General features: G+C 37.1%; 1 protein-coding gene across 1 annotated transcript in view; it reads right to left on the minus strand.

The window, feature by feature from the left end:
• ARHGAP31 (Rho GTPase activating protein 31) overlaps nucleotides 1-27,843 on the minus strand; it is a 182,322-nt gene that overhangs the window by 35,530 nt on the left and 118,949 nt on the right. The window contains exons 2-3 of the mRNA XM_044669173.1: nucleotides 7,849-7,951; nucleotides 4,656-4,800 (exon numbers count right to left, since the gene is read on the minus strand). Of these exons, the coding sequence (XP_044525108.1) occupies nucleotides 4,656-4,800; nucleotides 7,849-7,951 (248 nt within the window). The remainder of the gene's footprint in view (nucleotides 1-4,655; nucleotides 4,801-7,848; nucleotides 7,952-27,843) is intronic.

A 27,843-nucleotide genomic window follows, 5' to 3' on the forward strand; every position in this document is an offset into this window, starting at 1 on the left:
TAAACATATAACACATAACATTTACATAAATTTTATGTAAATGGATAATATATTTACATAATAATTTATGTGAATATATAATATGTTTATATGATACATTATGTAAATGTATATTATATAATATTTATGTAATGCTTTATGTAAGCATATAATATATTCATGTAATACTTTGTATAAATACATAATATATATTTATATAATGCTTTATGTAAATGAATGGCATATAATATTTACATAATGTTTTGTGTAAACATATAATATATGATGTTTATGTAATAGCTGGTGTAAACATATCCTATATTGATAATGCTTTATGTAAATATAATATAGAATATTTACATAATGCTTTATGTAAATATATGGTACATAATATTTATATAAATGCATGATATAAGTTTTTAATTATGACTTTATGTAAACATATAATATTTATATAATACTTTATGTAAATGTATAATATATATTATATAACACTTTATATAAATATATGTTTATACAATACCTTATGTAAATGTATCATACATAATATTTATATATGTAAACATTTAATATATTTGTATACTTTGTAAAGCATATAATATATATTTATATAATATTTTATGTAAATGAATAATATGTAATATTTATATAATGCTTTATGTAAACTTATATAATACATTATGTAAACAAGTAACATATTTATATAATGCTTTATTTAAATATACTCTAGAATATTTATATAATGCTTTATGTGAATATATGATATAATATTTATATAAATGTATAATATAATTTAAATTAAGGCTTTATGTAAACATATAATATTTACATAATACTTTATGTGAATATATAATGTGTTTATACAATACCTTATGTGTTGTATATAATTTTTATATAATGCTTTACATAAACATATAATATATTTATATACTTTGTATAAACATATATATTTATATGATACTTTATGTAAATGAATAATATATATTTCTATAATGCTTTATGTAAATATATACTACATGATGTTTATATAATATGTTATGTAAACATACTATATATTTATATAATACTTTATGTAAATATAATAGAATATTTAGATAAGCTTTATGTAAGTATATATTTATAGAAATATTTAATATATTTTTATATACAGCTTTATGTGAACATATAATACATAACATTTCTATAATCCTTTAAAGTTTACAAATTGCTATTTGAATATTATCATATTTCAGCCTCACAATAATCCTGAGATAAAGCCTTTTTATTTCCCCTATTTCACAAATTTTACAAAGAAAACTGAAGCATGTTTCCTAGTCACTTAGGTAATAAGTATCTGAAGCAAGATTTAAACACAGGTCTTCCTAACTTCAAGTTTAGTACTCTATGAACTGTGTCAACTAGTTTTTTTCATAAATATTATAATTTATTTCTTATTATTCTGAATTTGATAAATGCCATTAAATGTGAATAGTTATATATAATCAGTGAATAATGGATGTTCAATGCATCAATACATTCAAAAAATCTATTGAACAATAATGTTCAAGCAGAAGGCTCATTGCAACAAGCTTTATTAATTACAAAGTCTTTAAGGTGGCACAGTGGATACAGAGTAAGCCCTGGAGTCAGGAGGACTTGGTCTCAAATCTGGCCTTAGTTATTTCCTAGCTATGTGACCCTAGATAAGTCACTTAGCCCCAATTACATAGGCCTTGCTATTCTTCTGTCTTAGAAACTGATGCTAAGATAGCAGGTAAGGATTTAAAAAAAATAATCCTCTTAAATAGCTCCTTTTGCTGGTCTCTGCCCATTTTTAATTCACCTTTTTTTTTTTTTAATCAAAGACATGGCTATCTAGGTATTTATACTTGTCATGGTAACTATGTGTGTTTGAATACAATGTAAGATAGTATGAAGATATGAGAGATTTTACAAAAAGCTTTGTTTGTAGAATATCACTGGGCCTATGCTTCAAAGAGATGAAAGAAAGGAAAATGGTCAATATGTACAAAATATTTGTACTAGGTTTTGTTTTTTTTTTTTTTTGTAATGGGAAAGAATTAGAAACAAAAGGGGTGCCCATCAACTGGGAATATTTTAACAAATTATGGTATATGAATGTAATGGAATATTATTATTACAAAAAATGTGAAGGGAATGGTTTCAGAAAAAACGGGGAAGGATCATATGACTTGATGCAAATAAAAGCAAGCAGAACCAGGAGATAATCAGTAACAACTGAGAATAAGCCTGGGATTAGAAGAATGGACAAGAGAGCTCCAAGGAAATGAGGCCAAATTCTGATGCTTTGTATTAAAGAAGCCATTATTTTGTGGGGCTAGGAGGAACATGGATGAAGTCATGCAACTTCTGAGAGAATTTGGGGCTAGGATAGTTCTGAAAGTTAAGACCACTACCTAGTTCAGGAAGTTTATATAATTATCTTGCTTTGCTATACTGTTATATTTATATATATATATATATATATGTATATATACACACAAAATAAAATAAAAATTTATTTATAAATTTATATGTGAATTTATATATAAACTTGAGTAATTAGTATACATACATATATATGTATATGTGTGTATATATATATAAAACTCGACTTTAATAAGCTCTAGAAACCATCCCTTTTTGGTGGGGAATATATGGATACAGCCTAGAAAGGATGCTGGATAAGGTGTTATATAGTAAGTTGTTTTGTTTTGTTTGCTTTTTTGTTTGTTTTCAAATCATGTCAAAGAATTGCAAGATTCCTTATTTTTCATGCAAAACACTTCTAAATTCAACTCTATCCACACTTTAGCATATTGAGCCTCAGGATCAGGTAAATAAGAGTTTAGGTGCAAGAGATCCCTTGAACTGAGGCTGTCAAGCTTAGGTGTCAGAAGTTTCAAGAGTGGAGCAAGCTGAGTAGCTCAGTGGATTGAGAGTCAGGCCTAGAGATGGGAGGTCCTGGGTTCAAATCCGGCTTCAGACACTTCCCAGCTGTGTGACCCTGGGCAAGTCACTTGACCCCCATTGCCCACCCTTACCACTCTTCAACCTAGGAGGCAATACACAGAAGTTAAGGGTTTAAAAATGTAAAAAAAAGAAAAAAAAAGTTTCAAGAGTCACTGGTTTCAGGTTGGACTTCAGGGATAAAAGAATCATGGTAAATCTTAATAAAGGATGAAAAATAAAAAAGCCCTGGGACACAAATCAAGGTTCCCTTCTAAGACTGGAAAGGAAGAGCTGATGCCTAAAACAGTAAGGCCAATTTAGGGTATGGGACAGGTGGGTAGCAGAGTGGATAGACCACCAAAGCTGGAGTCAGAAGGACCTGGGTTCAAATTTGATCTTCCTAGCTATTTGACCTAGGCAAGTAATTTAACCTGAAGGTGTACCTTTTGTCCCTTTGTCTTAGTATGAAGACAGAAAGTAAGGGTTTAAGAAAGAAAAAAAAAGCAAAAGAAAACAAATTTAGGGTCAGATACTGACAATCCTTTCATCTCGGGACAGTGAATTCTTTTCACTACACAAGGGAATTGGTCTCTATTTAAATAAGACTGGATTATAAAAAATTCTGATAGAACTGTATTTTTTATAAAGCACCTTAATATTGGCAAAACATTCTTCCTGGGTTATCTATCAAGCCTCATAACAATCTGTGAAATGGGCAGGGCAGAGAGAGAGCCAGGTCTCTGGAGATCCTGGGTTCCAAACTAGTCTCAGACATTTCCTAGTTGTGTGACCCTGGGCAGGTCATTAACTCCCATTGCCTAGCCCTTACACCATTTCTTCTGCCTTGGAGCCAATACATAGTATTGATTCTAAAACAAAAAGTATTAAAAAAAAAAACAATTTCAAGAAAACTAATGTATCTTTCTTGTCTGACAATATAAACCATACTTTACATCCATTGTCCTCCACCTATGCAAAGAGGTGAAAAGAATTTCCCAATTCTTTTCTAGTATCAAGATTGCTCATTATACCAGCCCTTCATTATTAATTTATTTATTTGTTCTTTTGGGGGTGTTTTCCCATGGTTACATGATGCATGTTCTTTCCCTCCCCCCAACTCCCTCCCCACCCTCCCTGTACCCGATGTACAATTCCACTGGGTTTTACATGTATCATTGATCAAGACCTATTTCCATATTTTTGAAGTTGTCCTAGCCAGACCTTTTAAAAAAATCTTTTGGCAGCTTTTCTTATTGTTAACTCTTGTTTACTTGCTGACTACATATTTTGCTATCATCTTTTCTCCAAAGAAGCCCAGTTTCTATGACTATTTCCCCTTATTCTTTAGTCTTCCTTTCCCCCTCCACTTTGCTTATTCCTCCCAAGACACTTTCTCTTCCCTTTCTTCACTTCCAAAAAGGAAACAAGCTAAGAACAATGAAGGGAAAAAAATGGCAAATGACCCCACTACCCCCATAGATAAGAATAAGTGGGATGGCTAGCATTTTTGTGGGTTGGTAATAATAATAATAATAATAATAATAATAATTAGTCTCTAGCTATGAGATTGGACCAATGAATCATTTCTTTCCACTTTATAACAAAACAACGTACTGCATGAGATTCAAAACTGAAAAGAGAACTATTACTTCTTTCTCCAAACACCCATGTAACCCACCCACCCACCCACCCACCCACCCCGTAACTGAAGACGAAAAGCTCACCGTGAATTTCTCATAGAGCTCATAAGTGAGGAGAGGATTGGGCAGCTCCCTAAAGTACAGCTTACAAAGAGAGCCCACACAGTGAATGTCCTGAAGGTAAACTTCCCTTGTCAGATCTGGACATTGATCTGAGCCAAACTCCTGCCTGAAACAACACAGACAGAGACATAACAATACTGAAGAACACAAATTAGATATATCAGGGGGCAGACAGGAGAAAAGTATAGCCAACCTGAACATGCTGATCTAACTGTACTTTCAACCTTGACCCTTGAACCCAAGACACCCCCCATCCCCCCCAAACTAAAACCTGGTTCAGTTCTGGACTTGGGGAAGGACGTAACAATTACATAGTAGTGAGTTTCCCATAGGATGTTCTATCTCTGATTTCTCAAAATATTAAGTGGTGGGAATAAAAGGAGAATGTGCTTGGTTTTTAATAACAAGATCCAAAGAGAGGCAAACAGATAGACTGACAGGGGAAGTAGAAGGCAAGAGAGAGGGATGAGTGGAGGGGAGTGGAGGGAAGATGAAAGGCATGAATGAATGAAGAAGAGAAAAAGGAAAAAGAAGGAGGAGGGGAAAGGAAAAAAAGGGAGAGAAGGGCAAGGAGAAGGAGAAAACATGGTCTGTTGGGTCTTTCTCCTCATTCCTATACACAACCATTTATGAACATTTTTTATAATTATTGACACAAATTCAACCTAAGAACTAAAACTAAGCAATTTTAATTAACAGAGAAAGGAATCAAATCCATGATTTCAGTAATACTGGGAATTCCCAGGAGAGGAAACTCCTTTGATTAATAAATTTTCCTGAACTTATGGGCTTAGAAAGTTGTCTAGAATATTGAAAGGTTAAGTCAGTGATTCCCAAAGTGGGTGCCACCACCCCCTAGTGGGTGCTGCAGTGATTTGGGAGGGCGGTGATGACCACAGGTACATTTATCTTTCCTATTAATTGCCATTAAAATTTTTAAAAAATTAATTTCCAGGGGGCTAAGTAATATTTTTTCTGGAAAGGGGGTAGTAGGCCAAAAAAGTTTGGGAACCACTGGGTTAAGTTAATATTGACCAGGGACACAGAGCCAGTATATGTCAGAGGGGGAACTTGAACCAGGTCTTCATGGCTTTGAAGCCGGCTCTCCATCCCTATAACACACTGCATCTCAGAATCATCTAGAGAAGAGCTCTGATTACTGGGGATGAATGGACCCCTAATAAATATCTTCTATCCTCTATCATGGAATGTCTCTAAAACAGGCTATAGTACTCAAAATGGCATATGTTAAACGTTAAATTCCCAAATATATGATAAGATCTTTGAGTTTTAATGTAGAAGAGCAAGGTTAAGTTTTGACAAAAAAGATCAAACAGACATGGTAATATCCCAAAGATTGGTTAAAAAAATACACAGGGCACGCTAATCATCCTTGAGGCTTATTTCCATAACCTTGAAGAAAATGCAGTGAAATTTTCAATGTCGTTAAAATTTAGAAAGAACCAAGTTAAGACCTTGAAAAGAGAAAAATGCAATGATCAATTTAATTTATAGGTATTTAAAAAAAAATGAATCCAACAAGCTACTAGAATGCTTTTGCCAACATTCTTGCCAGCTCAATTTCTCGCCAACATTCTTGTCAGTTTATGTTCTTGCCAAAAATCTTAATACTTGATACAGGGTCAATCCTTAACTGCTGAAGAACTGGTTATGACATGAGCATCCAGCAAAAATACATGATTGCTGATAAATTTTTGAAGAAAGACAAACCAGTGAATGAATGAGAATCTTTTAAAAGCTCCAGAACTCAGTCTATAGAGAGTAGCAATATTCCATACTTCAGCCGTGATTCTTTTAGGACTCTTTTTTTTTAATTTGGGTAAAGAAAGGAATCATTTTGGAAATGAAAGTTAGAAAGCCCATCTTTTTTTCTAATTAGTGGTTAAATAAATAGATGGCTAATGAGTGAATAATAATTTACATATATTTTCACAATGGCCTTGCTGAAAGAATCTTTCATTTGGAATTGACAATTCTTGTGTTTTACGGTTAAAGCAACCAAAAACGTAACAACAAAAGTTTAGCTAAAATATGAGTTTATGACTGAATTAGCTAAAATTAGCTAAAAATAAACATAGCTAATTCAGCCATAAGCTCATATTTTAGCTAAACTTTTGTTTTTACGTAAGAACAGTTTCCAAAAGAGATAAATTGTTGTTATAGTTATCCTCATCATTGACTTCGTTCCCCAACCAATGATTTGACACATCTCTGTTCCATTTAACTTTTTTTTTTAATTTTTTTTTTAATTTTTTAAACCCTTAACTTCTGTGTATTGACTTATAGGTGGAAGAGTGATAAGGGTAGGCAATGGGGGTCAAGTGACTTGCCCAGGGTCACACAGCTGGGAAGTGTCTGAGGCCGGATCTGAACCTAGGACCTCCCGTCTCTAGGCCCAGCTCTCAATCCACTGAGCTACCCAGCTGCCCCCTCATTTAACTTTAATAATAAAAGAGCTAAATCATTATTTACCATTATGATGAATTAGGTAAAAGAAAAGGATTGATTTAAAATGTATATATACATTCTTCTATAAATGAAATTATATCCATCCTTCATGTAGTTTCCATATTACAGGTACTCTTGTAGAAGGTTATGAGAAAACTCTCATGTTCACTTATGGACTTTCTTTAAATAGCTATAGAAATTCCAAAGACATACCACAACTCAGTAATGGAGTTTCCTCTGAGTCATTAAGGATAAGTAATAATTTTCTAAGGGGGCAGCTAGGGTGGCTTAGCGAAATGAGAGCCAGGCCTAGAGACAAGAGGTCCTGGGTTCAAATTTGTTATTCTGGGTAAGTCACTTAACCCCCATTGCCTAGCCCTTACCTTTCTTCTGCCTTAGAAACCAATGCACAGTATTGATTCTGAGACATAAGGTAAGAGGTTTTGATTAATAAAATAAAAATAAAAAGTGAGAATTTACTTTTGTTGGGAAAATAATTCCTATCTTTCCAATGAGTAAATTTTACTGAAATCAAATGTCCCCATCATGGATCCAGAGATGCAGCATAAATGACCCTAGTCATTTTATTAGAGTGATATGTATTAGACTTGATAAAGAAACCCATCGGTCTGAGAAGGGTCAGTTATACTCCTGCCTTCGGGTAGAGTATCAAAGTCTAGAATACCTCAGTTTTTGGATGTTTGATGTTACTCCTGAAAGTCGGTAGATTCCATCCACAATGCCATGAGTCTCAATAAATTCTGCACAGCTCCTCAGTACATAGGGAACTATAGAAAGGAAAAGAAAGAAGAAAGACATTAGGCATAATTTTATAGTCCTTTACAAATGCCTTTAAAAATCCATAAATAGGTGTTGAAAGAAATCACTGTAAACCATAAATGCCTTAGGTTATGAGTCTCGGGACTTTTATATGGGTTTCAGAAGCAAAGCACTATTAAAAATAAAAAGAAAGAAACTCCATGAGATCACCTGTCATTGTGGGGAAAAATATCATTTGTCAGACCATGAGCTGACAAACCCCAAAACAGTAATGCTATAGGTGTCTGCAGGAGAGAAGGTAATTGGCTTGAAAGAAGAAAAGATGTGTCAAATCTGAATCAATGATCATCTGGACTGACCACACGAAAGTGACTGAAATGACCATTTGATTTTCCTATTGCTCCACTACCTTAAGGCGGAAGCTAAAGGACAGGAAGGCTCGTCTGCCTTCGGATAACAGCTCTACTCTCTGACCTGGGAGAGCACATCCTTTTGGACTTTCTTTCAGCTCTGACTTGGAAGAAGACGGGAGATCTCTCTGTGAGTTTCATGACTAGTCTCCTAGCTTAGGATGAGAGCAGCAGCAGTATCCCTGGTGATGGCTGGGGCTGCATCTCTATCCCAAGGTAAATATAATTGCTGCCATGTTTATAGTGCTTTCCAAGGATGTGCAAGTAAATTTTAACAACCAGCTTTCTGGAGGAGAGGAATAGGGAAGGAGGAATATATATGCATGACTTCTGGTTAAATTTAATCTGTAGCATTAACATTTTCTCCATCACTTTCTTTTTTTTTTTTTTTTTTTTTTTTAAACCCTTGTACTTCGGTGTATTGTCTCATAGGTGGAAGATTGGTAAGGGTGGGCAATGGGGGTCAAGTGACTTGCCCAGGGTCACACAGCTGGGAAGTGGCTGAGGCCGGGTTTGAACCTAGGACCTCCTGTCTCTAGGCCTGGCTCTCACTCCACTGAGCTACCCAGCTGCCCCTCTCCATCACTTTCTTAAGCACAGTCAATCCACAAAAATAAATCAAGTCCTGATTTGTAGTACTGGCTGATTTCCAGGGTGTAAATTGGCTCCCAGATGTTTCAAGCTGGGCCCAGCATATCTCTGCCTTTACCATTACAAAGTACGTTACTGAAATTAGTTTATTGAGTTCTCACAACGACAGCTGGATATGGCACAGCAAGACATATTATTATCCTCATTTCACAGATGATGATATGCATAAGTTTACTTGGCTAATTTAAATGGTTTATTCAGGGTCCAAGATTCAGTCAGTGGTAGAACTAGTATTTGAATTTGAATTTAGGTGCTCTGACACCCAAACTCAGCTTTCTTTCTACTACTGTAGGATCAAAAAGAGAAAATATTTGTAAAAGTCCCCATATAAAAATGTACATTTCCTTAGGTTCCTTTTTCTTTTCACCCTTTACTATAATTTATAGCTTTTTTTTCAGTTTGGGTTTTTTTTTCAGTTTTAGGCCCTTAAGATATCCAAACTGGTCCTATTCCATGTTCCAAAGTACCCTGTCTTTTAAAAGTAGAAAAAGTGAAGGATTAGAAAGCCAGATTCTAGGCAGTCTATTGGAGCCGGCTGATGTTACATTTTCAGTGAGCGCGTGTCCCTTAGAAGTCAGTAAGCCACTTACTAATCAGGGCTTGACTTGCTGTTTTATTGATTGTCAATGGGATGGAGTCAAATGGAAACTGGGCCATTCAAGTAAACACAAGGATCCCTGAGGGATATATATTGATTTAGTAAAACCACAAACTGACATTATCTGTTTTCTATTGTATTTTGGGGGCAGCTAGGTGGCAGGGGATAAAGAGATGGACTTTTGAGTCAGTAAAACCCAAGTTCTAATAGAGCCTCAGATGCATAACTCTGTGACCCTGTTTGCTTCTGGTTCTTCAACCATAAAATTAGACAGAAATGGCAAACCGCTCCAGTATTTTTGCCTAGAGAATGTCAAATTGGATCATGAAGAGTCAGACAAGACTGAAAAAGGATAGCACAACAAAAGAGATATCAGACACTCAGGAGTGCTGGTTGAACCTAAATGTAATTGGAAAACATCTTTATTCATAACTGAGCAAGATCTAATTCAACCAGGACTCCTGAGTGTTTAACACTTAGAATTTTTATTTTAAAAAGTAATAGAGAAAATACATTAAACTTAAATGTATATACATGCTTTTTTAGAATTTTTAAAATTTATTTTTTCCCCCTAAACCCTTACCTTCTATCTTAGAATCAATACTGTGTCTTGATTCTAAGGCAGAAGAGCAGTAAGGGCTAGGTAATGGGAGTTAAGTGACTTGCCCAGGGTCACACAGCTAGGAAGCATCTGAGGCCAAATTTGAAGCCAGGACTTCCTGTCTCTACCCTGACTCTCAATCCACTCTTTTATTTTATTTGTTTATTTGTTTGTTTGTTTTTTTGAGCCCTTGCCTTCCCTCTTGGCATCAATACTGTGTATTGGTTCCAAGGCAGAAGAGTGGTAAGGGTAGGCAATGGGGGTTAAGTGACTTGTCCAGGATCACACAGCTAGAAAATGTCTGAGGCCAGATTTGAACCCACAACCTCCTGTCTCTAGCCTTGGCTCTCAATCCACTGAGCCACCTAGCTGCGCTCAATCCACTTTAAAAAAATCATTTAAAAGAATTATTTGCTAAAAATTTACTAGCATAGCCCTGATTCTATAGCCTCCAACTTCTCACTTTTTAGTTTTATTTTCATAAGCCAATCACTTTATTTTTTGGTCCTTAGCAGCCTCATCTATAAAATAAAAGGATAGAAGTAGATACTGTGATCTCAAACCCCATCTAGAGTAATGGGGCCAACCTCATGTTTATTCACTGAGAATATGGTGTTTGAGTCTCTCACAGGCAATGCATTTGAATTTTAAAGTCCCTTTTCCTCAAGATGATCTTTTCCCTACTTGTGCTTGCGAGTGTAAGGCTGAAATGGGACCTCAGATGGCTGGATCAATTCAATTGTTAACGTATGGTTTGGACCTCATGACCTCTAAAATCCCCTTCCTTTCTTTGATTTTTTTGGCTCTACCACTGACTAGCCCTTGGGATGTTTTGATATGAGTCAGTGCAATAATACGTGAATTATACTTTGAGTGCTATCCAAGTGTTTTCAAGATTAGAGAGTTATGGCACATAAGAAGAAACAACTTAAGACACAAAAGGGCCATAGAAAAGCTATTTTACCCCCCCAGAGATGGTCGTATAAAATTAATAATAATATACAACTTGAGCCACTATAACTCTAAAGACTTACTTATTGCATTTGTCCTTTGAAAAGAGAAGACTATCATTAGCCACCATCATTATCAAGGGTTCAGTTCATTTAAAAGAAACAGGAAAATACACTCCCTGGATACACACTGACCCTGAATTGACTTTGGCTTTGGTACATAAGCTACTGTAACTCTTGTACCCATTTATGTTTAAATAGCAGGCAATAGTTAAACAACCTGGGAGGATAATTCTTCTCCCTGCATTAGGAAGCTACATGCTCTCCAAATCTCTTTGCTCAGGCCACACCAAGGACAAAGGAAATCCTTAGATCCCATATAAGTAGAATGAGTGTTATAATATTTTCACTCCTGAGAGAGTCTAACCTAACTCCTGAAAAGGAACATGGCGGTGGTTGGAGGCACCATAGAATTTTCTGTTGGGAAAAAAAAAAAGGCTCCCTGATTATAACTATAATTTTGGGTGGTGTACAACAGATTGACAATATGACTTTAAGCATTATAATCAGTGCTTCACACCATCAATGTGGGTATGAGGGTGCTTACTCAACAAGAGGAGTTCTACTGAGGCTAGGTCCTAGGCCCTATGTTATTCCATTCCTTTTTCCCTGTCTCAAAAAAGAATGTGGAGTCAGCTGGGTGGCTCAGAGGATTGAGAACCAGCCTAGAGATGGGAGATGTTGGGTTCAAAACTGGCATCAATACTTTCAAGCTGTGTGAAGTCTGTCTTTGTTTTATGTTGGAATTAGTCAAAGGAAGGGGAGGGATCCAGGAAGAATATGCCAATGGGATCATAGAACTGGAGTCAGAAGAGGCCTCAGAGATCAATAAAGCCAACCCTCTCACATTTTCTAGATGAAGAAGGTGAGGAACAGGGAAGTAAAATGATTTGCCTTATACCCCAAAGAGATCATAAGGAAAAAGACTTGTACAAAAATATTTATAGCCACACTCTTTGTGGTGGCAAAATACTGGAAAATGAGGGGATGCCCTTCAATTGGGGAATGGCAGAACAAATTGTGGTATATGTTGGTGATGGAATACTATTGTGCTCAAAGGAATAATAAACTGGAGGAGTTCCATGTGAACTGGAAAGACCTTCAGGAATTGATGCAGAGCGAAAGGAGGAGAGCCAGAAGAACATTGTACACAGAGACCAATACACTGTGGTAAAATTGAATGCAATGGACTTCTGTACTAGCAGCAATGCAATGACCCAGGACAGTTCTGAGGGACTTATGAGAACTTAATCCACATTCAGAGGAAAAATTGTGGGAATAGAAACACAAAAGAAAAACAACTGCTTGATCACATGGGTTGCTGGGGATATGATTGGGGATGTAGACTCTAAACCAGTGATTCCCAAAGTGGGCACCACCACCCCCTGTTGGGTGCTGCAGTGATCCAGGGAGGCAGTGATGGCCACAGGTGCATTTATCTTTCCTATTAATTGCTATTAAAATTTTTAAAAAGATTAATTTTCAGGGGGCTAAGTAATATTTTTTCTAGAAAGGAAACAGTAGGCCAAAAAAGTTTGGGAACAACTGCTCTAAACGCTCACCCTAGTGCAAATATCAATAATATGGAAATAGGTCTTAATCAATGACACATGAAAAACCCAGTGGAATTGTGCATCGGCTATGAGAGAGGGTGGGGGGAGGGAAAGAATGTGAATTCTGTAACCATGGGAAAACAATCTTAATTAATTAATTAATTAAATGATGATTTTAGAATAAGAAAAAAAGATTGGCTGCTAGGTGGGTAGAAAAAATGATTTGCCCAATACTTTACACATAATAAATGCTGAGAGGCAAGATTTGAACTCAGGTCCTCTGATTCCAAAGCCAGTATAATTTCCATTGTATTGAGCACACATTCCCAAATTGTATCAGCCCTGATACTCTTTTGCCTTTATTTCATTTTAATGTTTTGTCATGTTTTCCATGTTGTTTTTTTCCCCCTTGCCAGAGTTGACAAGCAATTCAATCTGGGTTATATATGTATTACCATGCAAAACATATTTCAAAAAGAGAGAGAGCATGGAAGAATCCAGCAAAAATGACTTCCCCCAAATGGTTTTTGATGCTGAATGATTATAGCATCAAAAACCATGCATCAAAAACCATTTTGGGGAAGTCATTTTTGCTGGATTCTTCCATGCTCTCTCTCTGTCTCTCTGTCTCTCTCTGTCTCTCTCTCTGTCTCTCTCTCTGTCTGTCTCTGTCTCTGTCTCTGTCTCTGTCTCTGTCTCTCCTTCCTTCCTTCCTTCCTTCCTTCCTTCCTTCCTTCCTTCCTTCCTTCCTTCCTTCCTTCTTTCTTAGAATTCTATCTCAGTTCCAAGGCAGAGGAGTGGTAAAAAACTAAGCAACTGGGGTGAAGCAACTTGCCCAGGGTCACATGGCTAGGAAGTGTCCGAGGCCATATTTGAATCCGGGACCTACCTCTTTCTCTCTCTCTCTCTTTTTTTTAATGATGCTTATATTGTTGGAAAAAAAAACTTTAGAAAATGTATTGACAGGGCAGCTATGTGACTCAGTGGATAGAGGGCCAGGCCTGGAGCTGGGAGGACATGGGATCAAACCCCATTTGCCTAGCCCTTGCCCTTATGCCTTAAAATTGTTACTGGACAGAAAATAAGTGTTTTAAGAAAGAAAATAGAAAATGTTTTGACTCCTTTTGTGCTGTGGGGAATTCAGTAATATGGTAAACCATATGCTTTTAAGTGCATAGATGTGGTACAAGTTGGTAGCTTTCCCAGGTTTTCTGGGCAAGGGCACATGAATCAAGAGAAGGGAACAAAATCCCTCAAATTATACCTGCTTCCATTCTATAGTGAGAGTTTTTGACACAAGGGCTATCATAAAACAGAGCTGACTTTAGATTCCAAGGTAAATCCCATTACAAAACACCCCATTGGGCCTTCCAAGGAATTTTTTTTAATCTAATACTGCTTGAAGTAAAATAAACTATTGTCTGAGGATTAGAATTTTTTTTCTCATGCCAAATTAAAAAAAAAAATCTGATAGAGTGCAACTTAATTCCATGTATAAACCTATACATACATGTGAAGAACTGCCTTAATTCAGAGCACTTCCTGTGTGGTTTGTGGCAGAAAAGGCCCACAAGTATAAACTCTTCTTTCTGGTATGTCAAGAGCTGAATGTTCTCTTGGAGCCCTCCTCTTGGGTACAAGCTGTTCTTGGGGCAACTGCTGATTCCTCTGCTCTGAACATACCTGCTTTCCACCTCCTTAGCTTCTCTTCTCCTCCCCATCATCAGATTCCTGGCCCTCCCTGCCCCTTCACAGGATTTCAGAGGTTATCCAGTCCTGCTCCTTCATGGCACCCAGAAAGGGGAGGAAATTCATTTTAGACCTCAGAGAGATCTAAATGTCTAATTCAAGGGCCCTGGTTCTTTCTGCTGGACCACTGGTGTTTACTGTTATTCCTTTTGCATCCTTGATTGCTAAAAGTCAGCCTTAAACTTTAAGTCAGAAAGAAAAAAAAAAAAGACATTGATGCCCAAAATATCAAGAGCAGCACTATTTAAAACAAGAAGAAGAGAAAAAACACAAACTAGAAACAAACTGGGCATCTGTCAACTGTTATCAATCAATTGGTATTGATAAGTTAAAGCATGAGGATAAACTGAAATATTTCTGTACCATAAAAAATGATTAAGGAGCAGCTTGGTGACTCAGTGGATTGAGAGCCAGGCCCAGAGATGAGAGGGTTCAAATCTGGTCTCAGATACTTCCTAGCTATATGACCTTGGACAAGTCACTGAATTGCTATTGCCTAGCCCTTACCACTCTTCTTCCTTAGAACCTATACACAGTATTGATTCCAAGACAGAAGGTAAGGGTTATTTAAAAAAAAAAAAAAATATATATATATATATATATATGCACACACACAGACATACACAAATTAATTAATTTATTTGTTTATTTTTTTAAAAGAATTCAAAGAAATATGGGAAGAAACATGCAGCTGGGTGGCTCAGTGGATAGAGGCTTAGAGAATGGATGTCCTAGGTTCAAATCCGGTCTCAGACACTTCCTAGCTATGTGATCCATAACTCTTTATTGTCTAGTCCTTATTGCTTTTCTGCCTTGGAATCCATGGTTAGTAGATTCTATGATAAAAGATAAGGGTTTATTTTATATATATGTAAGTATATATATATATATATGTATGTATGTATGTATATATACATATACACACACGCACATAAAAAGAACTACCCAATAAATAAGGGACTATAAAAAATAGAATGTATGAAGGTTTGCCTTTGGTCAGCCACACACCCCATCCTCATTTTCTTCCATTTTCACCCCCTAAAACCTTCACCTGCTCTCTTTCTCCATTGCATTAAATATAGTACCAAATCTCCAGTCAGGCCATCGGGACTATATTATTCAATAGTTACAGAGTACTCTGCCTCTGTGATATGGAAAAAACAAAACAAAACTGGATCTTGTTTATCTTTTGAAGTTGATATGATTAAACCTAGTACAAAGATTTCTTCTTGAAATCAAAGAACAAGCATAGGCTGGGTTTACAGAAAGGAATAGAACTATATCCATGTCTATGTTTTTTTTTTTTAAAACAAATAAAATTACAGTAGAGATAAATTATTCAAGAATTTCACATTGCAAAATCAGGGGTACTTATAAAAGTGCATCCACCAAAGAGCCCATTAAACAGAAGTGCCTAGTGATGATAAGGACCTGAATGTGCCCTGAAGGCCCTCCACAAGCCTGGCACAGGCTACCTTTCCAGCTCTATCTGCCCCTCCTCCTCTCATACTTTTTGGCAGCCTTTCCCACCTCAAACTCTTGCAGACAGGTAAAATATCTAAGTTATCTGCCATAGGGCACACCTACTTTTTTCAACCTTGGGTGGAGAGGTGGTGTAAGAGAAGAGAAAAGACACCCCCACAAAAAAAAAAGAGTAAAAAAAAATTATGAAATTTATAAGCTTGAGAAAATAGGAATTTAGAGTAGTAAGACTTCTGTGGACTGGAAGCAAGGAAATACAGATTTATACTCCAGCCAAATGGAACTATCCATGCTTCCCTGGACACATATTGTGCATTCCAGAGGCATTCTTTGATTCATACAGTTATCTAGAAAAGGAATAATCTTTCTACAGTACCATAGGCAGAAATGGAGGGGGAACAATAGTCTAGAAGGGAGAACAATTACTGTGGTTCAGGAATCTGAGTACAGGGGCTCAGAATCCACCTCTGGTATTTACTTATATGTGTGATTTTGGAAAGTCTAAATTCTTTGAGTCAATTTCCTCAACTCTAAAAATGGAGTTGCATTAATTGGCCACTGATGTTCCTTCTAGTTCTAGAACTATGATCAGATAATCAATCCCATACTTGGGAAGCTACCAACAAAAGAGCAATCCTGGTCCTAAATTAGAAATATGAGAAAAAAAACTTCTCCACTTGCCTTGGCAGAAGAGAACATTGTACTCGACACTAGCCTGTTTCACTTTTAGTGACTTGCGTGACTTTGGTAGTAGCCTCATTTTCACTTTCAGATTGGCAACCACAGAGATGGAGGGACTCCCCCATGCCTTTGCTTCAGGGTTCCCCAATGTCCTGCCATTACAGAGTGGGTGGAGCACCAGAGTGGAAGTTCCAAGCTGAGTAGGAGCTGGGGAATCACCTTAAGGCACGTGTTTTCTAACCAGAGTAGAAAAGATTAGAGATAGCAGGTTCTTCCTTTTCTTTTTCTACCCAGGGTTTATTCTGACAGTGCTGCCCTTGCACCTCCCTGGAACTTCTGTGGCCTCTCCTTTCCCCTGCATTTTGTGTGTTATTTCATGGTTATTGTGTAATTGGGGTGCAAATGATCAGAATTATTATTTTTCTATAAAGAAAAACATGCCAAAATAATAATTTCAGCCACCTCTAGAAAACAATTACGATTTTGAAGTTACCTGTTTTCCATAGATTTAATGCATTAGCATTCAAGTTTTTTACATTTGTGTAGCTTTCTAGGAACTTCATCCCATGAAAGTTGAGGATTGACTATATTTTTCGATGCTTAAGTTATACTTTTGCCCTGATCACAGCATAGTGGTAGTCCCCAATCCCATATGCTTTCTTTTGTTTCATGAACTGTGTTATTGGAAATTTTGGGGTCTCGGAACTACATTTCCCATGAGCCCACTGGCTTCCTGTCATTATGTAATGACATAGACAGTTACATGACAACGTAGACAGGAGGATAAAATTGAGTGGCTGGACTTGCACTTCCTCTTTGCCCTCTTGGTGTCTGATCCACTATGCATGGCACATGGCTTCATTTTTGAATGGCTACAAATAAATCTTTTAAAACCCATAATATTTTCTAAAGCTATCCTTTTATATTGATTTTATTTCTTACAGAACTCCTTTGGTAGCCTTTTGCTACTCTGGGTCTCAGTTTTTTTATTTGGAAAATGGAGACAAAGATATTTGTCTTTCTACATTTCAATATTATTTAATGCTCAAAACAGAAAGCATAAAAATGCTTGTAAATATACTTGTTATTTTTCAGTTGTTTCAGTCATGTACAACTCTTTGTTACCCCATTTGATATATTGACAAAGATACTGGAATGGTTTGCTATATCCTTTCTCTATCTCATGTTACAGATGAGGAAACTGAGGCAAACAGAGTGAAGTGACTTTTTCAGGGTCATACAGCTAATAAGTATCTGAGAGCAGATTTGAAGTCAGGAAGGTGAGTCTTCCTGATTACAGAACTAGCACTCTATCCCACTCTGGCTGACCCAGTGTAAATATATCATAAGGCATTACAGCATACAGAAATAAAGGAAGTTGAGGGGAGGTGAGCAGACAGATATTGGTCTCCGTATAAAATGCTGCTACTGACTATTTCAAATTTAAGACTTGTGTTGCCCAGATGAATATCTAAATTGATGAACCATGTATGTTCTGGCCCTTTTTCCCAAAGCTAGACTCAGTAGCCTTTCGGGGTTTTAGGGAGGTAAACCTCTGAGGATGGGGGGATTGGCTCTTATCCCCTTGCCATCCCATCAGCTTGAGCTCCCACTAGCTAGGGGATCTGAATTCCCACCAGATCCCCTCATTGTTAGGGACCTATCACTAATGTCCCATTTCCATTTAAACACTTAACCTTGGGGCCAGCCAGGGTGGTTCCGTGGAGGGAGAAGCAGACCTGGAGATGGGAGATGGTGGATTCAAACGTAGCCTCAGACACTTTTGTGCTATGTGACCCTGGGCAAGTCACTTAACTCTTATCACCTAGCACTTTCCATTCTTTTTGCCTTGGAACCAGTACACAATATTAATTTTAAGGCAGAAGATAGGAGTTTAAAAAAGAACAAAACTTGAGCAGCTTTTGCAAAGGGATATTAACATCAAAAATACAGCAAAAAAAAAAACAAAAAAAAAAAACCTAAAAAAACCCAAAATAAAACAAAACAAAACAAAAAAACCCAAACCCACAAATTTCCCCTAATACCTCTGGGGCATACTCTCCACTAAACCACTTCAATATCTGAGGATTGGACTTAAAACTCAGTTCCATTCCTCCATAGCATTGGTCTTACCAAGTTTACTAACAAAAAAACCAGATGAGTCTTTGTTTCAGCTCTCACTGTGGTAGGTCTAGGAGGTGATGCATAAGATGGTGCCTTGCTCCTCAAAGCATCACTGTGAGGCTGGTTGCAACACCTGTCTCAGAAACACCTTTTGAACTAAGTAGATGTTGAGGGTCCACATTCCCTGCTCATCTCAGAGTGTCTCACTGGATGCTGCCAAAGAATGACTGAGCTCTTCCTGATATGGAGGGAGCAAAGAGGTGCCCCAAGTGTAGTCAGGACTTTTTTTCTTTTTAAATAAACCCTTACCTTCCTTCTTGGAGTCAATACTGTTTATTGGCTCCAAGGCAGAAGAGTGCTAAGGGCTAGGCAATGGGGGTCAAGTGACTTGCCCAGGATCACACAGCTGAGAATTGTCCGAGGCCAGATTTGAACCTAGGATCTCCTGTTTCTATTCCTGGCTCTCAATCCACTGAGCTACCCAGCTGCCCTATTCAGGACTTTTTGAAGACACCAGCAATTCTGGTTGAACACCAGTCAGTCAATAAAGTCTTCTCCTAATCACATTATGGTTAGCCAACCAGAACCAACTGCAGAATTCTCATGCATACTTCGCAGTTTCTCCAAGGCACTTCCCTTACTTTCCACCATTTTCCCCAAATGTTCTCTAAGTGGGGAAGTTGTACAGTTGGTTTATGCCTGCACCAGACTCCCATTAGAGTAGCCTCTTTGGAGTCCCTGTCCCGTGAGGTGGAAGTCTCCCAGAAGCTCAGTCTCAGCTAGGAGAAGCCCCCAGGCACTTCCCCCACCAAACCCTATGCCTAGGTGGTAGCCTATCCAAGTGGGTGGCCTGAGCAATCTGACTTGGCAGGATTTGATTTATTTTTCCTTCTCTCTCTCTCCCTTCCTGAGCTTGATTAAATGATAAACCAAAGTCATCCCCAGCAAGACACAGAGTAGGAAAACTTTCTTGCAGCAAGGGTCATACCCACAGAAAAAATGAAGTACCACACAAGAAGCAACCCTTTTCCCGATAAGTGGTCATTTAAAAATATGCCTGTTCTTTTTATTTAAGTGGCCCATTGTGAAATGTGAAAAACATAGTGCATAAAATAAAGCAATTAAATACAAGGCAGAAAGATAAAATAACCATGCAGTTCAATATGGTGCCTGGGCAATAATAATCAGATAAATAGACAGATGGATAGAAGCATCCTCATTTCTAGATGTCTTTGTTTTAGGATTTGTTGCCTTGGGACCTGGAAAGTGCCTCCCGTAAGCTTGCTTCTTGGGGTGTCATTTTTGGGCTGGCTGTAATATCCATCCTCAAAACCAGGTTCTGGAACACTCTTATGGCACATTTTTGGACTCACCAGATCATAAAGACCTCCCCCCCCACACACACACCTACCTACAAACATAGATACATATTATCATTAACATTATTATTTTTGCAAGGACACTGTACACATATGTATACAAAAAATACATATACATACATATTATTACTTTTATCATCTCCAGGACACTTACTCACATGAGTGTACATAGAAACATACATTTATATTATTATTATCATTATTATCATTATTATTGCCAGGACACTACACATGTGAGTATACAAGGAAACATATGTATACTTATCATTATTATTTCGAGGACACACACACACAAACATGTATATAGATTATAAAAGGGGAGGAAAAAGGGAGATAGAGAGAGAGAGAGAGAGAGAGAGAGAGAGAGAGAGAGAATGCATTCTAAGGTTGATATATTATGGCAGCAGCATCCCCATTTTACAGAAGAGGAACCAGACTTATCAAAGAAATAGATAAACATTGGAATAGTAGGACTTGAAGTGTCCTCATTAAAGTCTATTAGTTTGGGGGCAAGTAGATGGCTCAGTGGATTGAGAGCCAGGACCAGAGACAGGAGGTCCTGGGTTCAAATTTGACCTCAGACACTTTCTAGCTGTGTGACCCTGAGCAGTCACTTAACCCCCATTGCCTAGCCTTTCCTGCTCTTCTGTCTTAGAACCAATACACAATATTGATTCCAAGACATGAAGTAAGGGTTTTAGAAAAAAGATTTTTTGTCTTTTTCATCTTGGCAAACTTTTTCATTTAACAATGATTGTCACTGAGCTACTATGCTAGTCTCTTAACACTGAATATAGTCCAATACGCCATGACTCTCTCAGAACTAGAAAAACAGCCCAAAATTTCTGGTTCAAACCTTCTGCCATCAACTTTCTCATCACTACTAGGGCTGCCCTCTGTGAGTGATTTGTTGTTGTTTGGAAAGTTCCTTTGCTCCAGAGGAATAAATGAATGAATGAACAAATAAATGAATAAATAAAGGATTGAGTGATTAGATGATTAGATTAGATAGATAGATAAATGAAAGAGTATTTATTAAGGAGATTCATACATAAACAAAAACAAAGACAGTGGGGGCAGCTGGGTAGCTCAGTGGATTGAGAGCCAGGAGGTCCTAGGTTCAAATCTGGCCTCAGACACTTCCAGCTGTGTGACCCTGGGCAAGTCACTTGACCCCCATTGCCTAGCCCTTACCACTCTTCTGCCTTGGAGCAAATACACAGTATAGGTAAGGGTTTTAAAAACAAAAACAAAAACAAAACAAAAAAACAAAACAAAACAAAGACAGTTCCACCCCTCAAGAAACTTACATTCTAAAAAGCGGGGAAATATCAGAACAATTTCCAAAGCAGGAGCAGTGAGGTAGGGTAATGGATAGAGTCAAGAAGAATAATTTCTTACATCAGACACTTTCTAGCTCTGTGACCCTGTGAGACTTTCCTCTCTGTGCCTCAGTTTCTACATTGGGAAAATGAGGATAATAATACCGCCTGCCTCCCATGGTCCTAGTGAGGATCAAATAAGATTCTATTTGTGAAGTGCTTTGCAAACCTAAAATATATTGATATTACATTTACATATAAAATACATAAAAATATATGTATATGATGTTGGCTATTATTGTTATTGTCGTTGTTGTCTTTTTATTATAGTTATTACTATTCAAGAGAGGGTGGGAGCTGGAGAGGAAGAAACACAAGAGCCGGAGTGCATTAGATGGGGACTGGGGGCATGAAGGAGCAAGCTTGTTAGGGTGCCTCAAATTCCATCATTACAGCATCATACCTTTGGGTTCTCAAGAATCTCCTATTAAAATGCATTAAAAGGTGTTACCCTGGCCATGCCATGAGTTACCAGCTAATAGATTGGAGCCTGAGGGGAGGTGGAGGAGAGGAAGATGAGTCACTTGGAGAGGGGAGACAGGATTCCAGAAACAAAGGTTGCTGCTGTCTCCGTGATGCCCAAGGCGTGAGCTAGCCGCCTACCAGCCAATATTCTCCCTTCTCTGACCCTCAGGCCAAAATTCACACAGTCACAAAACCTTGACTCAGTCTTGCCATGGTGCAAATGTCCAAAGCAAGGGCTTTCATTTTCTTTGCCCAGGGAACTCTCTTTCAGGTGGTGCAGGGGCACAATTGTATCTGTTCAGCTTATTTGTAAGTAATTTAAGACCAAAGCAAAAACTGGACTGTTCTACTCTTCATATATAGGAATAGAGCTGACATTCCTAATCTATTATTATTATTATTAATTATTATTATTATTAGACAGTGATTTTCTTGGAAGAGGTGTTTGGAGATGGGGCTTTAATGTACTAAAGCAATGGGGTAACTGTTGAGTAATTTAGTGTCTTAGAGAATTCCCTGCTAAGAGACTTGCTCAAGGTCACAAAGTCCTTATGTCCAAAGTGATAACTGGAGTCTAAGTCTCTGACTCCGAAGCCACCTCTCTTTCTGCACTACTTCAAGCTGCCTCTCAGTCATTTATCATGTTGTTGTTCCATTGTTTTTCAGTCAAGGCTGACTCTTAGTGACACCATTTCGGGTTTTCTCAGCAAAGGTACTAGAGTGATTTCCCATTTCCTTCTCCAGTTCAATTTACAGGTGAGGAAACTGAGGCAACCAAGATTAAATAACTTGCCTAGGGCCACACATCTAGTAAGTGTCTGGGATCAGATTTTAACTCAGGAAGATGTCTTCCTAACTCCAGGTCCAGCATACCCCCAATAAATATTCAGTCTGACTATTAACCAGTATCCATACCAAGTTCAAGGAGACCCTGAGGACATATAGAAGTACTTGTGGGCATTAAACAGGTCTGGACAAAGAATACAGGATAGTAGAAACTACACTGGATTAGGAACAAGGAGTTCTTAGGTTTGTGATCATGAGCAATAACTCAAATTTTTTCATGTATAAAATGGAGAAAATAAAAGTTTTTATTTCCCCTCTAATTCCATCTCCTTTGATCTTCACAGCAACCACAATGCAGATGACTACCATCATCCTCACTTTTCTCATCACTTCCCACAAAATTGTACTCTTCTGGACTTTGCTCGTGTCTTTCAAGATCACATCATCGAGATCACATCAATTCTGAAACTCAATCCTATGATGCCTTTGTCCCTGGGGTCTCTCGTTCCTTCTGAGAAGGGAGGTTGCAGCAGGGAGAGAAGAGCTCCTCTGGGATGTTCCATTCAAGGAGGTCATTCCTGTACCCTTTCCACTTCAACCTGCCCCCTCCTCTTTTCAACTTTCTTTTCTGTATTGTCTTCCTTTGTTAGATTATGGACTTCTTGAAGATGGGGCTTCTTTTTTTTTTTATACCTACAATTTAGCAGAGTGCCTGGAGCATAATAGTTGCTTAATAAATGTTTATTCAATAACTTAAATAAGGAGGCTGAACTGAAAATAGGCAATGGTAAAGTGTGGATTGACTACTGAATTTACAATTAGGGAAGAATTGGGTTCAAATGCTATTTTTGAAATATACTGACTCTCTTGCTTTTAAGTCACTGAACCTCTTCAGGCCCCAGTTTTTTCACCTATAAATGTATATGGGGCAACTAGGCAGCACAGTGGATAGAACACCATACTTGGAGTCAAGAGATCCTGGGTTCAAATCTGCCCTCAGACATTTTCTGGCTGTGTTACTCTAGGTAAGTTACTTAAGTCCATTTGCCTAGCCCTTGCCTTTGTCTTAGGATTGTTACTAATACAGAAAGTAAAGGTTTAAAAAATAAAAGGATGAGTTGTGAGAGGCAAATGAAATTTAATATATAAGCACTTTGGCTTTTTTAAAATCAATTTTTATATCAATCAATATATTCATATATTTTATCAATGATTTATATCCATCTAAGAATGATATAAATGTTGAGCTATGATGACATCATCATTTTCTTTATCATTCATTATCTTCACTAACATCTTAGCATCATTATCATTTTTTGAGTTGTCATTTTCTTTTCTTTTTTTTTTTTTAAACCCTTGTACTTCGGTGTATTGTCTCATAGGTGGAAGATTGGTAAGGGTGGGCAATGGGGGTCAAGTGACTTGCCCAGGGTCACACAGCTGGGAAGTGGCTGAGGCCGGGTTTGAACCTAGGACCTCCTGTCTCTAGGCCTGACTCTCACTCCACTGAGCTACCCAGCTGCCCCATTTTCTTTTTCATTAAGAGTTGCTCTGGACACTTAGGTGTCTTGGTGGTTAAGAGCTAGACCTAGAGACAAGAGGTAAGAACCAAATCTGGCCTCAGATACATCCTAGCTGTGTGACCCTGGACAAGTCACTTAACCCCCTTTGTCTAGCCCTTATCACTCTTCTGCCTTGGAACCAATACATAGTATTGATTCTAAGACAGAAAATAAGATTTAAAAAAAAAAAAAAAAAAAAAGAGTTGCCCAAAGATCAGTGAGGTGGCTCAGTGGATAGAGCACCAGGTCTAGAGATGGGATGTCCTTGGTTCAAATGTGACCTCAGACACTTCCTAGCTATGTAACCCTGGACAAGTCACCTCAGTCTGTTTGATGGCCTCTTGCCTTTCTGTTTTAAGAGTTGTTACTAAGGTAGAAAGGGAGGTTAAAAAAGTTACCCCAAATCACACAGCTAGTCAATGCAATCTTCCCATTGTCCCCACTTTCTACTCTGCAGCTCACTGGGCCCCTAGTATGTGTCGTACCTACCTCAGAAAACTGTTACAGAAATCAACTGAGATAATTCCGAAGGAGGTTAATGTTATGACCATTGCATTTTTTAATGTAGGAAGAAAGAGAGGAAAATTAAAAATGTCCCCCAAACTTTTCAGAGGTTCAAAGCAGAAAGTTCCAAGAACTTTTTAATTTCTAGAAAATAAAGCTTGCTTAGAAAAGTAACATGGTAGAAATGGTTCTGAAAACAATGGAGTAATTCAAATGTGCTTATTAAAAAGTCACCACTGCCCCTCTAAGCCTAAGTACTTTATAATTGGAACAAAGTCAATCTGCTTCCCTGAGAATCAACTGTGAAGCAAAGGTATTTCCAAAAATAACCTCCTTGCCTCAGATAGCCATGTTTTATTGTCCTTCCTCTCTGCCTAAGCTGGAGGACCCCTTTGGCCAATTCACACCTTTGTATTCACCAAAATTTATTTTCTCATGTGGGAATACCATGGAGTGATCTTTGATACCTCCTTTACTACATTCAATCAAATGGTCTCCATCTGTCTCTAGAGCATCACGTCTTAGATGTCCCACAAGCACCCCAAATCCAGTACCAAAAATGGAGCCTATTATTCTTTCTGTTAAACCTGTTCTTTCTTCTGGCTTCACTATTTCTTTCTGGGGCTCTGCTGTTCATCCACTTTACTTGTTTCTCTTAAAATACTTGAAGTTCTCTTTGTTCATTCCCTTTCCCTTTCTTTTTTTAATAAAATTAATTCAATTTGATTCAATAAACCTTAATTGTGGATTTTTTTCTGGGCTTTATGGTGGTAGGTTCTGGACATACAAAAAAAAAGATGAGGGGGCAGCTGGGTAGCTCAGTGGACTGAGAGCCAGGCCTAGAGACAGGAGGTCCTAGGTCCAAATCTGGCCTCTTCCTTCCTGACACTTCCCAGCTGTGTGTCTCTGGGCAAGTCCCTTGACCCCCATTGTCTACCCTTACCACTCTTCTGCCTTGGAGCCAATATACAGTATTGACTCCAAGATGGGAGGTAAGGATTTCAAATTAAAAACAAACAAAAAACAACAAAGGTGAAATTGCAAATCACTCTTGTGTTCAAGTTCCTATAATCTACTGAACAGAAGTATTCCAGTCAAGGAACATTTATTAAATGCCAGGCTGCTAGAACAGGTTTAGAATCAGGAAGACTCATCTTCATGAGTTCAAATCCAGTCTCAGACACTTAGTACCTAGGTGACACAGTGACTAAACCCTGTTTGCCTCTGTTTCTCATCTGTAAAAGAAACTGGATAAAAAAATGGCAAACCAAAACAGCATCTCTGCTCAGAAAACCCCAAATTGGGTCACAAAGTGTCGTAAGCAATTGAACAATATTCTAGGAACTGGATTAAGAGCTACAGATACACAAGAAGTCAAAAAAGTTCCAGCCCTGGAGAAGTTTACCTTCTCAGAAATATTCATGTTTTCTTATAAGAATAGCTGCTATTTGAAGAAAAACATATGACTTATCACTTGTTTATATGGGTAAATGATTTGGGGTTTTGATTTTGAAAGATCCCTCTATTGCAAAAATGGATAATATGGAAATGGATATCAAGTGATAACATTTGTGCAACCCAGTAGAATTACTTGTCAGCTCTGGAAGGGGAGAAGGATGAGGGTAGGGAAAGAAAATGTATTACATAAATATGGAAAATATTATAAAAGAAATAAAAGAAAAACAAATAATAAAATAATAGAACATATGTCATATATACTATGCATGTATTATTTTATAACATTAATATAAACATTATTATCAATTAATATTAATATATTATATTAAAACATAGCAAAAATAATAAAATATATGATGTAATAATATAATATAAATTAATTCATAATGAAGTTGATGATAATATTAAATTAATGGCATTAATGTTAATGACATATAATATATAACATAATAAAATATAAATAAATAATGACTAGCTAAATAACTAACTTAAAATAGCTGCTATTTGCTTAGTGTTTGTTGTAAAGTGTGAATACCACTTCCTACTGTAACTCACAATAGACCTATGAAAGAGACATTCTAGTATCACATTTTAAACTCTCTTTTTTTAATTTAATTTAGTTTAATTTAAAATGATACCCTCATTTTAAAGATGAGGAAACTGAGACCATAGGAAAATAGACTGAGATTTAGAAGACCTTTAGAGAACACAGAGGAGAAAACTGAGGCCCATAGAGACTACAGGACTAGGACAAAGCCACAGAGTTTATGAAGCATATACTAGGTGTCAGGCACTGTGCTAAGTGATAGGGCTACAAAAAAAAAAAAAAACAAAAAGCCAAAGGGCAATACCTTTTTTTAAAAAGTTCACAATCCAATGGTGGAGACAAGCAAATAAAAAAGTACAAACAAGTTAAAAATGGAATAAATTTTTAAAAATAGTTAAAAGAGAGAAGTGATTAGAATTTAGAAGAATTAGAATTAAAAGACGTCCTGTAGAAGAGAAGGAATTCCTTTTTTCCATTGTATCATAGTTTTTCCATATGAAGCAAAAACACTTTAGCCTACAGCTGGAATCTGTCTAAGGTGAAATAGGAAGAAACTCAGGTTTTTTTCAGCCCTTCAGTCTAAGGCTCTTTCCACTGGGCCATCTTGCTTCTCAGGTAAGTAGATATTCAATGAATATAGCTGTTACCTGAGAGATTTACAATACCTCATTTATAGGTGAATAATCACTATTCATGAAATCAGACTATCTTTTTTATTGATGTTAAAACTTTCATTAAAAGGAGTTATATAAAGATACTGCCCTGGATGTTAGATACCTCTGATTATGCTAAAAACAAAACTGCTACCCTACAAAGACTGACTAAAATGATGTCAGATGTAACCAAAAAAAAAAAATAAAAGAGTATATGGGTTTCTTGGGAATTAGTAAATATTTATTGAATTGCCAGAGAAAAAGAAGGGCAAGGCAGGGGCTGGGTTGAGGTTTAATTCCATTCC

The sequence above is a fragment of the Gracilinanus agilis genome, chromosome 3 (assembly GCF_016433145.1).
Source record: "Gracilinanus agilis isolate LMUSP501 chromosome 3, AgileGrace, whole genome shotgun sequence".
Classification (NCBI taxonomy): Eukaryota; Metazoa; Chordata; class Mammalia; order Didelphimorphia; family Didelphidae; genus Gracilinanus; species Gracilinanus agilis.